The sequence below is a fragment of the Ziziphus jujuba genome, chromosome 8 (assembly GCF_031755915.1).
Source record: "Ziziphus jujuba cultivar Dongzao chromosome 8, ASM3175591v1".
Taxonomy (NCBI): domain Eukaryota; kingdom Viridiplantae; phylum Streptophyta; class Magnoliopsida; order Rosales; family Rhamnaceae; genus Ziziphus; species Ziziphus jujuba.
The window spans coordinates 11234585-11250866 of NC_083386.1; the positions used below are offsets into that span (position 1 = coordinate 11234585).

The window sequence follows — 16282 nt, forward strand, 5'->3', positions numbered from 1 at the left end:
TTGTTTCTGAATTTTTAAAGCAAACATTCCAAAGCCATGCCTAACATGACCCAGATGTGAAATCTCACCGGACAAAACCACAGCATGATAAGTCAAGGAAAGAAAAAGGAAAATAATAGTATAAAGAGACCACTTTAGCCATTTGAGACGTAAACAAATGGTTGGAACTTAGAGGTTGACCATTGTAATGTTATTTATTTTTTTTTTTTTCTGGGGTTCATTTTTCGGATTATCCACTGAAGAATGTGGTTTTTACTACATTACTTATCATAAATTAAACAAGATGGCTATAATTATTGTTTCAGAAACACAATAAATGAAGAACCTTTATTCACCAAATAAATAAATAATAATAATAATAAATGAAGTACCTTTATTGAATGGAAACACTCTAGAGAAGCATAGACAATCTATGGGAGAAGCAAAGAAAGTGAAAAGCTTTACCATCTGCGGGGTTTTAAAGTTGTTGGTTAAGGCTAAGGTGTGCGAGCTGGTGGTAAAGTTGGCCTTCAAATCTTGATCCCTGATTCACAAGCTCATATTCACAATCTCAGATTCTTCTTTTTTCTTCCATAAGTTCTCCAAACAAAAGCATCGAAGACCAGTGACAGTTTCAGATTCTCTCTCGTCTCTCAAAAATAATTATCCAAATTTAGTTACTACCTGAAGCAGATCCAGCAGTTCACAGAGCTCGATTCCATGGCAAAAAGGCTCATGCTTTTCTGGGTTTTCTTTTTCCTTTCCAACCCAGTAAAGTGTGAGTCCGATGATGAGCTTTTCTTCGACGGATTCAATGGAGTTGGCAACAACATGAGCTTGAATGGAGTAGCAGAGATTAAGAGAAATGGCATTCTCATGCTCACAAACAACACGCGTAGAGTACTTGGCCATGCGTTTTATTCATCGCCTATTCGATTCAAAAACTCCACGGACGGCAAAGTCTTCTCCTTCTCCACCGCCTTTGCTTTCGCAATAGTCCCCGAGTATCCCAAGCTTGGCGGCCATGGCTTAGCTTTCGCAATCTCCCCAGCTAAAGAGCTTCGTGGGGCTCTTCCAAGTCAATACCTCGGACTACTCAATGCCACAGATGTTGGGAATTTCTCCAACCATGTTTTCGCTGTCGAATTCGATACCGTTCAGGATTTCGAGTTTCACGACATTAACGATAACCATGTCGGGATCGACATCAACAGCTTGGAATCGAACAAATCTGCTGAGGCTGCTTACTTCAATGGCAATGATTCAACGAAACAAGAACTCAATCTCAAGAGTGGTAAAGTAATACAGGCCTGGATCGATTACGATTCGGTAATCAACAAATTGACAGTTAAGCTTTCACAATCTTCTACAAAACCCGGATCTTCAATCCTTACCTTCGATGTCGATCTCTCAGCGTTTCTTGAAGATTATATGTATGTTGGGTTTTCTTCTTCGACCGGCGTGCTCGCGAGCTCGCACTATATAGCTGGTTGGAGCTTCAAGATGAATGGGGAAGCTAAGTCTCTAAATTTACACACTCTGCCATCGCTTCCTGGACCCAAAAAGAGTCACATGGGGATCGTAATAGGTGTCTCTGTCGCAACGTCCATGGTCATGATCTCAATCGCTGGAATCTCAATCTACCTAATTAGGAAGATGAAGAACGCCGATGTGATTGAAGATTGGGAGCTGGATATTGGTCCTCACAGATTTTCGTACCAGGAGCTTAAAAAAGCAACAAAAGGTTTTAGAGACAAAGAGCTAATTGGGTTCGGCGGATTTGGTCGAGTTTACAAAGGAACTTTACCAAATTCGAACACCCAAATCGCTGTTAAGCGAATTTCCCACGAATCCAAACAGGGTGTTCAAGAATTCGTATCGGAAATAGCCAGTATTGGTCGTCTCCGCCATAGAAATCTGGTTCAGTTACTCGGATGGTGTAGACGGCGAGAAGATCTGCTTTTGGTCTACGATTTCATGCCCAATGGAAGCTTGGACAAGTACCTATTCGACGAACCCAAATCCATTCTGAGCTGGGAAGAGAGATTCAAGATCATCAAAGGCGTAGCTTATGGTCTTCTATATCTACACGAAGAATGGGAACAGACCGTGATTCACAGAGACATCAAAGCTGGTAATGTCCTGCTGGACGCGGATCTTAATGGCAGACTCGGCGATTTCGGTCTCGCTAAGCTATACGAAAGGGGTTCGAACCCAAGCACGACGAAAGTGGTCGGAACGCTGGGTTACCTGGCACCGGAGCTGACCCGAACCGGAAAACCGACGACCAGTTCCGATGTGTTCGCTTTCGGTGCGCTTCTGCTGGAAGTTGTGTGCGGAAGAAGGCCCATCGAGCCCAAAGCACTCCCGGAGGAGCTAATCTTGGTGGATTGGGTTTGGGATCGGTGGAAAAGCGGTTCGCTTTTGGAAGTTGTGGATCCGAGAATGCAGGCCGGATTTGATGACGTGGAGGTTGGTGTGGTGCTGAAATTGGGCCTGATGTGTTCCAATTCGGTGCCGGAGGCCCGGCCCACGATGAGGCAGTTGGTGAGGTATTTGGAGGGGGAGGTGGCGTTGCCGGAGGAGATTGGGGCTCCAGTGCCAGTGGAGGAGTATGGGAAGAAGAAGAAGGGCGGTGGTGGTGATGGTTGTGGGAATGGGAGTGGCAGTAATAGTAATACTGGGGAGTTTGAGGACTATTTGCATTCTTATCCGCCGTCGTCGTACTTAGATAAAGTGAGTACGTGGTCATCGGCCGGTGGGGATAATGACTACCGAGATGTCGATGTTGATGTTGAAGCTGGTTCGCCGTCGCCGTTGTTTATTCTCCGGTAGTAGTCAAGATTATACCGTTAAACAGTGCTTTTTTCCTTTTTTTTTTTTTTTTTTTTACCTAATTTTTATCTTTTTGGGGATAATTATATGATAGAATTTTTGGGTTAGTGTAAATTGATTTTATATAACACCCATAAATGGATTTGTTTTTTTAAAAAAAATTTGTATAGAAAAAATTTTGAAGATATGAAACTGTTGATCAACAAATTTCAGTATTTTTATCATAATTTTTTGCTTCGGAAAACAGTATTTAGCGTAAAATTTTATTGATCAGGTACAATTTCATTGCATTATGCTGTAAAATTTTCAATATATTTTATGGATACTAAAACTATTTTATTGAAAAAAAAAAAAAAAAGTGCAGATATAGTGCATATATTCCCCTAGGATAAGACAAACACAGAGAAAATGGCGGCCAGGGAAGTATTATTTACATTTATCAAAAAAAATAAAAAAATCTATAAATAATAAATATAATATTTTAATTGCACAACTCATGGTGCGTAACATCACCATCAATCATGATCAGAAAATTCGCACATGTGGAACTATTAGAGAGGTTACATGCCACGCATCAAGGCAATTATAATTAGTACCCCTCATTTACAAAAAATAAATAAATAAAAATAAAAATAAATCTTACAACTAGTACCCCTTCGTTAATTCTTTATCAATGTGTACATATATTTACTGCAGCGTTCATTATTTGAGTACTTGAAATAGAAATTGTAGGATCCTCTTTTGATTTATTTGCCACCAGAGAAATTGAGCTCAAGTCGATGATTATTTATTAAGTGGATGATATGGTATAATAAATAATTTTATTTTTATTAAACGTGTTTTTCACAATTTTTGTCTAGGTGTCTATTAATGTTTGTGGAGTTGAGATTTTGGGACTATTCAATACTTTTTTTGGCATTTATTTGACTCGAAAGCAAAAAGTTATGATGTTCCAAACTAATATTATTTAACGAACAAAACTGATATTTTCTTACCAATATGAAAGAATAAAAAATAATAAATAGTAATAAGTGGGACCTTTTCCATATAAAAATGCAATTAAGATACAAGCCAAAGTCATGTCTCTTCAACAAAACATAAAAGAGCAAACATAACATGTTCCTTCCTACTTCCTAAATGTACTAAAATCATATTCAAATCTTTTAGAATCATACTACAGTTTGAAAGAAACATAACGAAAAAATTATCAATTTCGATTTCCGTTTCAAATCTTGTGTCGGCGGTCTATGAGAGGAATTCAAAGAATTCATATAAACCAAGGTGTGTGGAAAAAATAATCTAACTAGCAAAGTATGATTCTCAAAAATCTAGCCAAAAAAAAAAGATTCCCATGTTTCCGTATTATAATATTATATAGCAATGTATGATTCTTAATTCATTTTATATTAATGAAATCATAACAAGTCAATATAATTAAACACAAATAAAGAAAATATATAGAATGTCATATAAAAAAGCAAACTCGACCAAATCAACCCACAAACAGCAATAAATCACAAGTGTTTCTTCTTCTTCTCCGTCCACTAATTGTTGAGAAAAGGGCACCAAATTCAATTCTTGTCTAGTGTTCCGCAAGGTGATGACTTTTAAGAACACCTAAGTAGAAACGTGAAACGTAAAGTGGATTACAATCAACGTTGCAATGGAGCTTATTCCCGGTTTCAAATCGGTCTGCCATACTTTCTGAATCACAAGTATAATTTATAAGCACATCAAAGTTGAGTGTCAAACTTTGATAGTTTTGAATTAGTCTCACTATCTCTATTTAGCACTTTTTCTAGTCAGGATGGTAAACGGCACACAGCTCTTAATGGGGGAAAAAAACAAATTTTCCCACCTGAAGATACAATGGAAAAAAGATCAGAAACTATATAGGTAACTTCTTACCTCTTATGCTCTTCTAAATAAATGAATTGGTAAAAAAACATTAGTTTTGTGTACCCTGTAGGATATCCTTGCATGGGGTTATCTAAGTATTGTATAAAACTAATCAACAATTTCAGCACCAGTTTAAAACTCCACTAATGTCAAATAATAATTAATTTAAAAATAAAATAGAAATAAAATTTTCCACTTTTGCAATTAGATTTTCCCATCTACTTCATTTCACTACAAGAATATTCCTCACTAGAAGCAAAACCCATACCTTTGCTCTAGGACTTTTGGCCTCCATTCCACAATCTCATGAATAAAGGAGCTACTATTTATGTATTGTTGGCTTAGAATCAACCAACAATAAACTAAACTCCGTCAGAACCAGTTGCATATTAATATTGATTCCTGAAACAGCACTTAGTAGAAAAGATTATTTGGGCTGAGGAATTATCTGAAAATAGCAATTTAACCACATTTTCCAACTCAGATTCACGAACCTGTCTAAGTAATTGAATAATGTTGAATATATATGCGATAAAAGAATATGCTGTGTAACCCAAGAATCAAGTTCCTCATTTGCTCCATGGTTTTAGAAAGAACTCCATAAAAAAGTGAAGAGTGCAAATATACATACAACAAATAAAAGCTTGAAATTGGCTAAACATGGAACACTTTCTCTTTAAAGAAACCAGCTAGAACATGTGAATTTGTTTGATTTGAGATAGGATATCTGCCAAATTCAGACATTAAATTTGCTCTAAAGTATGTTTCCCATTTGTATCACCAAGGCTTGAGGTATTTTGTGTTTGAACTCATAGGTAAACTCAGCACTTCTACAAGTCCATTCCCACTATTCTGTTTTGCACAATATTTTTTTGCTACAGCAAAGATGTTCTGTAAATGACAAAAAATATAAAGCAAAGTACAAATCACAGATTTGAACGCAGCATAAGATTTAAAAAACATAATTTCTTAAAACTTGTTTATGTGTGAAAAATCCTACAATCATCATACCCTGCAAATTGACCCACCTTCAATGCATAAATAAAATTACACCATATTTGATTTAAACAACTTGAATGAGTATGAAGCCTCTGAGCTACAAGAGGATAGCATATACAAGAGCCTTTTAATTACAACACTATTTGATTCTAGTTATCAGCTACAATGCCAAACACTACCTGCCTATACTTTAAGGCTTTGGGAAACTAGATGAGAGCACAGGCACAGATATCTTACAACATTTTCCTCCAATATCTCTTAGATGCTGACCTACTGGATAATTACATTATCTTCACCATTTTCCTCTTCACTCTCTTTCAACCTGCTAAAAACCTCATAATCATCAAACCCTGCAAAATTGATCAAGACAACCAATTAAAATCATAGTGTATTTAGTTATGCTTCACATCCAAAGAAGCATATAAGTACCAGCACCCAAGTCATCAGCATCATCATTTGGGGGACCTAAAAGCATTGTGTTGGCAGAGGGTGGATCAAGTGCTGTCCAATCTGTATCCCCGTGGTCGTCCAAGCACATGTCCTTCATTCTGACCCAGTCTTCAACAACACCAACACAATCAAATGAAATGGGGTCTATAGAATCTTGTCCATTGCTCCTATCAACCCTGCAAAAATATTTTTTTAGCAAAAGAATGACCTTCTATCCTTCCCATATCAATTGCAACCACCACAAATAAAACATGCAGAATCCAAAATTACATGAAGTTCCAGTCCTACTTACATCTGCCTTAGTTGCAAGTTGTACTGAACAAAGACAAGGTCACTGAGACGCTGATGCTCTAGGCAATTCCCTGTCTCATACATTTTCTCAAAAGGAACCCGATTGTGCTTACATCTAATGGAGCTGCAAGTTTGACTGAGAATACGGATAGCCAAACGTGCCAAATTTGGGCAACCTCCTCCATATGTTGACCACCATTCAGCTAGAAAAAGTATACAGAAAGTATTAGCTATTCGAAATGAAGCTATAGTTAGACATGCAACAAAAAGAATGATAATAAACTAAAGTTCTCTCTTTTTCATTTTTCCTCTGATGGAAATGCAAGATGTGAAGCATAGGTATTAGACCTAAGGTGTTTCCAATTGTACCTTGATTCACAGAAACAAATAGCTGCAGTATTTTCAAATGTTGTATATACCAATTTAGTTTCATACAATGAACCTAACTCTTCAGTGATCACAGATGCTAAGCAAATTGATGTTTATTTATATGTCAGTGAATTTGCTAGCTATATCTTACTCCATGGTAGGTTATTACCAAACAAGCAAGCATCCAACAGAGAAAATTTTAGCCTCTAAGAAGCTCAACCCTCACCAGGTAGCAAAGTATCTCTAGTCCTCATTGCCATCTTTCTCCCAAAATCACCAGCAGCAGTCTTGTATGAGTTCATCTCTTTGATTATTTTATCTTGGACTTTTGTATCAGGAACCAATCTCTCTATGCAGTCAAACATCCCTGAGAGGATATCATTGTGCAGATCTCCTTCAACACTGTAAAAAAATTTAGGGTTAAGATAGAAGCCAGCAGCATGAAGAGGAAGGTTCCACTGTCGTTCCCATCTATGATCTATAATATTCCAATAAAGCATGTAATCCTCCCTCTTAACAAGTTCTTTCTTAATTGATTCTTTTGCTCGATAGATTCCTGCATAAACATACCCCATTGCAGGCCTGTTCTCACTGACAACTATCCTCAAAACTCGTAAGAGTGGATTTGTTAGATGGACAATCTGGAGGCATGAGGACCAAAATGACTGACTGCTAATTGAATCTAACATTTCCAGACCCCCTGATTTCTTTGAATATGAGCAGTCCAACCACTCCTGTGAGGTAACCATGGCCTGCAAGTTGTGTTTAAGATCAACCAGTCGTTTTAAAGTTGAAAAGTTAGTAGCAAAACGAGTGACTCCTGGTTCCACAATATCATTGCCAAAAGTATATCTTCTGACCATATTCAAAACAATACTGTGATTGTAGACAAATCTTGTAATAGATCGAGCCTGTTCTATTGTTACATTTATCCAGCCTATGTTTCCAAAATCCTCAAGTATCAAATCTATGCAACGAGCTGCACATGGAGACCAATATAGATTGGGGAAAGTTTCAGTCAACCTTCTGCCTGCAACAATATATTGCTCGTCATTGCTAGTAATCACTTGCAGCACATTCGTTACACCAACTTCTTCCACTGTGGTCTTAAGCAACTCATAAAGATCATCTGATGAATTAATAATATTAGGATCATCCACAGATTTCAAAAACACAGTTCCCTTAGGACAATGCACCAACAAACTTAGGAAAACTCTACTTATTTCCATGCTCCACTGGTCAACCAAAATAGAACAACCAGTCCTTTCCCAAAATGCCCTGTATTTATCAATATCACTCCTAACTTCTTCCACTGAATTCTTCAATATCCAACCACGAAGATCATGATATGAGGGCAAGACAACCCCCAAACCTCCTGAAGCAATTGCATCAACCATTGGTTGAAAATAGGCCGAGTTCACTGCATCTAGAGGAGCACCAATATCATACAAAAACCGCCCAATTGCCATGTGAATATTACTGCTTACTTTTTTGGAACCTAAGACAGCACTATTAATCAAACCAGCAGCATCATGTGCCGAAGAAGCTTTACCTCTCCCTCTTTTCCTTCTTTCCGTACTCCTACTACTCGTCGTCCCTTCTTCTCGAATCACCAACAAACCCGAATTGTGTTCAAGAGCATCAGGACTTCCAAATTGAAGCCCAGTGTTAACATCATCACCATGATGAGAAAGTGATTCTAGCTCACTATGAGGCCGGGGGTTAATATTGGTAATCTCTTCATCAAGCTTTTGCCTATTCCTCTTCTTCACTACAACCCCATCCAGACTCTGTTGCATTAGAGCCCGAACATCGGGCGGCACACGTAGACAAGTCGATGCATTTCCTTTTTGACCAGCAAGGTGTTCTTTAATCCTATGAATCCCACCACCCTTAAACAATTTGCTACAGTATATACATCTGAGCTGCACTCTATCTCCAATCTTGAACATTTGACAATGTTTCCATGCTGGGTCATGTTTTTGGGAAGTTATTGGAACAGGTTCCAAACCCGAAGCCATCTTAACAACCTTAACCAATCAACTAACATGAAAATGACCCAAAATTTACTACCAAAAAAAAAAAAAAATGAAAGAAAAATCCTACCCAATTCAAAACTAAAAGCAAGCTATTCAATTGATGCCTTTAACACCAAAAGAGTGAATATATTTTCATTTTCCTTCAAAGGAAAACGTAAAAGAAAAGAATAAGATAGTGAAGGAGCTTACTTGTTCATGCTTCATCGAGTGCTATTGAAGAGAAAATGGGGGGTTTTATTCGGGAAAATATTTGCATAACCGAGCTAGGATGGTTGAGCTAAGCGGTTTTATAAAGCCGTGGATGTATAACCGAACGGACCGGTTAGGGCAGCGACGATAACCGGTTGTGTTTATCATTTTTAGTTCGGGTTTAACAGGGTAATTGGTCAAAGTGTCATTAGCTAGACCGGTTTTGGCAAGTGGAAACCGAAACTTCCGGTTGCATTGCTGGAGAGCCGTGAAATGGGTTCGTGGTTCACCTGCAGCTGAACCAGGCGGACGGACACGACCGTAGAATCGGGTTCGTGGTAGTTAAAATTCTGCTTCTCTGTCTCTCACGTGTCCCTAAATTAAAAAATGAAAAATTATTATTTTTTTAATATTTTATCTAAAATTTCAATGGGATAGATTGGAAAGGCATGGAAATTCATAGGATATATATATATATATATTTTTAGTGGGTTTTCTTGGAGTAAGCTTATTTTGAGAGTTTACAAAAAGGGTCTGCTTTGAATCTAGTTTGGTTTGGAAAAATAAATAAATAAAACATGAATTGTTCTTTTTCTTTGACTTTGATCAACTTTTAACGTTTATATAATTTAACATTTTTTTTTTTTTGCTAGTCAAATATTATAATTATTATTCTGGAAGCAACCAAAAAAAAAAACTATTGTAATTATTATTAATTTCAAAGGAAATTTCTATTATTATTTTTTTCCACTCCATATATTTCTCGTTCATGAACAAGCAACCCAGAAAATGTCATTCATCGCATTAATCCTATTTCTCATTTACAAAACAGTGGCGGGCCTACACTTCCTTCAAAGCAAACATATGAGATTTTCTAATGGAGGTTTGGCCTCCATATAATTAATTTGTTGGTATACTCGAATTTTTGATTTATTGCTACTTCATTGATTAATTTTTACCCAACTTTTTAGGACAATATATATATATATATATGTACTCAGTACTCGATAAAAAGGAAAGAAAACAAATCATAAAATTTGATACGAACTTGTTTTACTTTCAAGATACAAATTTTCATAGTTTCAGAATGTGATACAAAAGATTGACTTCTTACATAAACCATGATGAGAGTTTTTTTTTTTTTTTAATTAAATAATTTGATGTAGGAGTTTTTAATTATTTACTGATTATTTATTTATTTTCTTTTTCTTTTCTCAATGACTTGGATGTGAGAGAACTGGCATGGTGATCAGGAGCTTTTCTCTTTTCTTATGTATTAAACCATAAGAACAGAAGGATTATGCATTTTCTAATGAATACATATATATATATATATATATATATATGTCCATGTTCAAGTAGTCTATTAACATTGAACATTGAGAATAGTTCAAGTTCCAAGTTCCAGAAATTGATGAAGAAGAGAGAAATAGCAGATCCATATTGAGCAATTCGAGGTTTGTTCCAAATTAAGAGCTTGCATCTTTGACAAATCTATGAACAAAAATCATCTTATTAATTTGTTAGTTTCTTTATTTGTTTTTCAAATTAATTAATAAAGCTTTATTAGGAACGTACAGATCGATTTCCCCACAAAATTACTATTTATAGTGTTTGGAGACAAAAGGATATAATCTTATGCTAAGACAGGTGTGACTGTAAGTGGGAAGCATTATTGGCCCTTTGAATTATTTATTTTCACTTTGAGGACAATTAAAAAAAAAAAAAAATTTTGTAGAATTTGAGGACAATTAAAATAGTAAACCCATCTAACCATGTCCCGTTCCTTTTTTTTTTTTTTTTTTAACCTTTTTTTCTTGAACAATTAAATTAATTGAACAGACTAATTTACTTTCTCCACTCAAAGAAATATTATGTGCTTAAAATATCTTTCACTGTCACAATTTTCTTTTGTTTTTGGTAACTATTTTCACTGTCAAATCTAATCATTATTAAAGTAGTTCAATCAATTGTCTACAGAACTTGGTAGTCAGCCACTCAAAATCCACATGGGACCCACCTCATTTTTCTCCATGGTCAATATTTTTAAAAAAATAGGGAGTTAAAAAAATTTTTTTAAAAAAAAGAATTTTTTTAAAGTCTTCAATAGATTTTTTAAATTCACAAATTAAAATAAGAAGTCACTTTCCAAATTCAAAATGTTAAACTCATTTTTAAAGTTAAAATTACTATGCTTTCATTTATTGTTATACATTTTTCTAATGTACATTATCTCTTATATTCTTTTATTATTTTACAGATTCCTATGCAACACAATTATTATATGCTAATTCAAATAGTAGCATTGGAGTGCTTTAAAAAATAATGCTATTCATTTTTTATAATTGAAAAAAATGCTTTTTAAAATTAAAAACAAAATCGGAGATTCATATACATGTCAATCTCTATACTTCCAATCTTTTCATTTTATTAATTAGAAAAAAATTATAAAACCAATGCATTCCAATAGGAATTTCTGCTCTCATTATATATAAATGGGAGATCTAGACATCACGCCTAACCTTTATTTTCTTTTTCTATGTAAAAGAAAACAACTTTGAGATAGAAAAGTGTGTTAAAGTAACAATTCCCCCTTTTCACTTTTTCAGCCCATTCCTTTTACAAAAATCACTTTTATTTTATTTTTATTTTTTTTAAAAAAAGTTTGTCTTCTCTAGCAAAACCGTTTTCACATGCAGTTGTTTCTAAAAAGCAAAAATAAAAAATAACAAATAAAAAATAAATAAATACGTTCATACATGCTTTCATGGTAGCGAAAAAGAAGGATCCCCACAACTTCATTCACTCATTAATAACTTTCATGCACTACTATCATTCAAAAACACTCCACACATACCCAATAAAATTATTCCTCCAAATTCAAAATGCCAACTTCTTCTTCACAAATCTTCATCTTCCTCATTTCCATGTCCATCTCCATTGTAGGTACATACATATATACAACACTTTTTGTTGTTGTGTGATGCATAATTTTTGGTGTGATGTATAATTTTTGCATAAACAACAACCCACTAGAACTGTGTGGATGTTAATTAACACTGCTACTAACTTTTTCATACATATATGATGTTCGCAGATGGGACCCAACTAATTATAGTGAACAACTGCAAAGAAAGCATATGGCCGGGAATCCTAGGCTCCGCCGGCCACCAAACTCCACAAGACGGCGGTTTCCATCTCTACAGCGGTGAACAAGTCTCACTCCAACTTCCCGAGAACTGGTCCGGAAGAATTTGGGGAAGACAAGGTTGCTGCTTCGACCAAAAAACAGGAAAAGGGTCGTGCCTGACAGGAGACTGCGCGGGACTTCTCCACTGCAGAGGAATCGGCGGAGTTCCTCCGGCGACGGTGGTGGAGATGACTTTGGGGACGTCAAAATCTTCCCTGCATTACTACGACGTGAGTTTGGTGGATGGGTTCAACGTTCCGGTGTCGATGTCGCCGATCGGGGGCGGAGTTGGGTGCGGGTTGGCGGCGTGCGAGGCCGATGTGAACAAGTGTTGTCCGTCGGCGCTGGAGATGAGGAGAGGAGGGAAGGTGGTGGGATGCAAAAGTGCTTGTTTGGCTTCCAAATCCGACAAGTATTGCTGTACGGGACAGTTTGCGAGCCGGCAGAGTTGTAAACCGACTGTGTTTTCGCGAGTGTTCAAGGCAATTTGTCCCAGGGCTTATAGTTATGCTTATGATGATTCTACTAGTCTTAAGGTTTGTAAAGCTCCTCGCTATGTTATTACCTTTTGCCCTCCTAACTGAAAATTAGAAAGGCTCCAAGATCAATGTGTGTTTTGTATTTTCATTGCTATGTATTAAGTTTCTTCGTATTGTTTTGGTTAATTTCAACTTTAAATTTAGATTCTTTGGGATATGGAAATTTTTTATGCTTAAATTTTCTTTATTTATGAGATTATATAAACTTTATTGCACATGTATTTAAGTAGTGTTGGTCATGATCTATTTCCGAATAGCTAGTGGAAAAGCAACTACTGTTTTCTTGTATAATGAAATTGAGTTTGAATTCTCGGTTTAAAAAAGAAAAAGTAGTATTGATTATGACAACTTCTCTTGAATCTTGAATTGAATCATCCATGTTCCTTTTTTTTTTTTTTTCCTTTTTCTTTTTTTTTTGTTTTTTAAGACTTATTTTTGCTTTAACGATGCATCCAACCCATATAATGGTTATAATAATTGTGAATATTCTAACATATGGATTCCATATTTCGCTTAAATTATCTTAAAACCTCTCTTGTTGATTCTTGAAATGATGCTTTAACAATTTTTCAGTACCTTTCATCATCACAATAATACCATAATTAACAAATTGTCCAGGAAAAAAAAGAAAAAAAAAAAAAAGAAAGTTAATTTCAGTGCAAATAATGATATCATAGTGATAAGCGCATAAAATATTCTTATAGCAACTCCATGATCTATTGATATGACCCTAAAAAATGATCCAAAAAACCAAATCTCTAATATATAATTGTTAGTAACGAAATTAATCCTTGTTACTAACGAAATTAATCCTAGCTTTTGGATTTCCCTAAGTTATTTTATGATAATATTGATCCTTTTGTCACTATGCAGCAACTGGCAAGTGAACAATCCAGCAAGAAGCAAATTTCCAAAATTGCTCTCTGATCAATCATTCCATCGTTTTCCACCATTAAAATCAACGAATTATGATATTTAACACCAACTTGTATATATATATATATATATATGTATATCAAAGCGAAAATCCAAATGTGTGTCAAAAGGTATCTTTCAAGAAGAGGAAAAAAGAGATCCCTTAATTAGAATGCAATTAACATAATTAAGCTCCTACATCGTCTGTGTGTGTATGTGTATCTGAATTTGGGAAAGGACACCAAGTAAGAGCAAACTAATGGATCCAAATGTTGAAGATGGAAAAATTAATGAAGATTTGGAACTGGGTTGGGGAAAATCTTTACCGGTACCAAGTGTCCAAGAGATGGTGAAGAATGATTCTGAAAGTGTTCCTGAAAGATATATAAAAGAATACCAAGACAGGCCAACAGATTCCACCCTCTCTCCCCATATGTTCGACAATATCCCAGTCATAGATTTCTATTTGCTTGTTAGTGGAGATGGAGATGAGCTAAACAAGCTAGATTCTGCTTGCAAGGAGTGGGGTTTCTTCCAGGTATGTTATACATATTAATCTCACAAATTATTGCAAAATCTTCTATATTTGAAACTCTGCTATGATTAATTTTATATATGGTGTTTGGTTTTTTTTTGTTTTCCTAGCTAATAAACCATGGTGTGGAAGTAGAGGTTTTAAACAGTATGAAGGCTGCTGTGGCAGCATTTTTTGATCTCCCACTTGAAGAGAAAAAGAAGTATGCAATGGCTGAGAATGATATTCAAGGATTTGGCCAAGCATATGTGGTTTCAGAACATCAAAAGCTAGATTGGTGTGATCTTTCATTCTTGATAACTCAACCACCCGAACATCGAAACTTCAAGTACTGGCCCACCACATTACCAGGCTTCAAGTATGTTAGCTTCTTCATCTAGAGTATGAAATTTCTCTACTCTTAGTTCCTTTTTGAGGGCTGAAATCTATTTCTTACCCACAATTTGTTATGTTTTTAAAACAGAGAGGCAGTCGATGAATACTCGAAAGAAGTAGAGAAAGTGACTGTGGAGATCTGTGAATGTCTTTCACGATTGATGGGTTTGGATAAACATGGTTTGAAAAGGTTGCATGGAGTAATGAAACAATCAATGAGACTGAACTACTATCCGCGGTGCTCCAGGCCTAACCTTGTTCTTGGTGTTAGTCCACATTCTGATGGAGGATCCATTACCTTTCTTCTGCAGGATGATGAGATCACTGCTCTGCAGATCAAGTACAAGGAAAGATGGCTTCCCGTAAAGCCAATTCCAAATGCATTGGTCGTCAATGTCGGTGATGCTCTTGAGGTACTTTTAACCAAAAAGAGTTAAATGATCTTGAAGCCAATATTTTCCTAATTGAACCTTTTGTACTAGAAATATCTTTTCAGCGAGTACAAGCTTTTTCCTTTTTTTTTTTTTTTAATTTTTAAATTAAAGATTTTATGGTGGTTTTTCCAGGCTTGGAGCAATGGGGTTTACAGAAGCATTGAGCACAGAGCTGTCACGAACACGAAAAAAGAAAGAATTTCCATTGCAACATTCGTACTTCCAGATGAGGAGGTTCAAATTGGTCCTGTGGAATCAATGATGGTTGATCGGCCAAGACTGTACAGAAATGTTAAGTTTCTGGATTACCTTAAACACTTTTTAGACAAGAAAATGGATGGAAAATCTCACACCAGCTTTCTCAAGTTAGAAAAGGACTTATGAATTCTGGTTGCTTTTTTTTTCTTCTTCCAACTTTCTGTCTAGTGCTAGTATGTAAACTATGGAGATAGAAGACATATTTAACAATAATAGAATGATACATCATATAATGTTATTATTTTCTGCCTTTTGAAACTAATTGCTGATCAATCAAATTACAGGCAACAAATAAAAAAATGGACAATAGCCCATTCTAAACCCTCCCTGGTTGATTTCAGGTTTAAAATTAAATTTCTCCAGAGTACTCCAATATGGAAACCTGATGCTTCATATTTCTGTACCCGAGGGATTATATAATTTACTTGTTCATGTCTTAAGTTGTATCAAGTAGTATTGATCAGGGTTTGATCATAACAAACTAATGGCAAAGCTATTGTTTTCTTATACAATAAATCTAAATGTAAATCATGGTACCCAGTTCAAAAGGTAGTATTGATTATGACAAGAAGTTCTATACTGAATCTTGAATCATCCATATTCTTTCTTCAAAAGCCTATTTCTACTTCTTAATGTTGGATCCACCAATATAATGGCTATATAATTGTGAATAATTCAAAATATATTTTGCATTTTCCATAAAATAGATTAACTTTTGATTCTTGGACCTAACTAATTATAGTGAACGACTGCAAAGAAAGCATATGGCCAGGAATCCTCGGCTCCACCGGCCACCAAACTCCACTAGATGGTGGTTTCCATCTCTACAGCGGCAAACAAGTCTCACTCCAACTTCCCAAGAACTGGTCCGAAAGAATTTGGGGAAGACAAGATTGCTGCTTCAACCAAAAAACAGGGAAAGGGTAGTGCCTAACCGGAGACTGCGCGGGACTTCTCCACTGCAGAGGAATCGGAGGGGTTCCGCC

General features: G+C 35.8%; 4 protein-coding genes across 6 annotated transcripts; 3 read left to right on the forward strand and 1 right to left on the reverse strand.

The window, feature by feature from the left end:
• Positions 1-226: 226 nt before the first annotated feature.
• LOC107413402 (L-type lectin-domain containing receptor kinase S.4) lies at positions 227-2999 on the forward strand. Its single transcript, XM_016021341.4, has one exon. It carries the CDS (start codon positions 700-702, stop codon positions 2812-2814), a length of 2115 nt encoding a protein of 704 aa, XP_015876827.3. The 5' UTR covers positions 227-699; the 3' UTR covers positions 2815-2999.
• Positions 3000-5664: 2665 nt separating this feature from the next.
• On the reverse strand, positions 5665-9479 carry LOC107413406 (uncharacterized). Of its 2 annotated transcripts, XM_016021344.4 has the most exons (5): positions 9051-9476; positions 7049-8865; positions 6455-6656; positions 6142-6338; positions 5665-6062 (listed from the first exon to the last, which is right to left on the reverse strand). In XM_016021344.4, exons 2-5 carry the CDS (start codon positions 8841-8843, stop codon positions 5983-5985), a joined length of 2274 nt encoding a protein of 757 aa, XP_015876830.2. In that variant the 5' UTR covers positions 8844-8865; positions 9051-9476; the 3' UTR covers positions 5665-5982. The 2 variants fall into 2 exon arrangements, with proteins under 2 accessions (XP_015876830.2, XP_015876831.2); XM_016021345.4 differs by having other exon boundaries at positions 6148-6338; positions 7049-9479.
• Positions 9480-11787: 2308 nt separating this feature from the next.
• On the forward strand, positions 11788-12994 carry LOC107413413 (thaumatin-like protein). Of its 2 annotated transcripts, none has more exons than XM_016021357.4 (2): positions 11788-11992; positions 12148-12994. In XM_016021357.4, exons 1-2 carry the CDS (start codon positions 11818-11820, stop codon positions 12822-12824), a joined length of 852 nt encoding a protein of 283 aa, XP_015876843.2. In that variant the 5' UTR covers positions 11788-11817; the 3' UTR covers positions 12825-12994. The 2 variants fall into 2 exon arrangements, with proteins under 2 accessions (XP_015876843.2, XP_015876845.2); XM_016021359.4 differs by having other exon boundaries at positions 11807-11996.
• A 659-nt stretch (positions 12995-13653) lies between these two features.
• LOC107413422 (codeine O-demethylase) lies at positions 13654-15542 on the forward strand. The gene is made up of 4 exons (XM_048469452.2): positions 13654-14232; positions 14340-14587; positions 14693-15017; positions 15171-15542. The coding sequence occupies exons 1-4, from the start codon at positions 13954-13956 to the stop codon at positions 15420-15422; spliced, it is 1104 nt and encodes a 367-aa protein (XP_048325409.1). The 5' UTR covers positions 13654-13953; the 3' UTR covers positions 15423-15542.
• Positions 15543-16282: the final 740 nt, after the last annotated feature.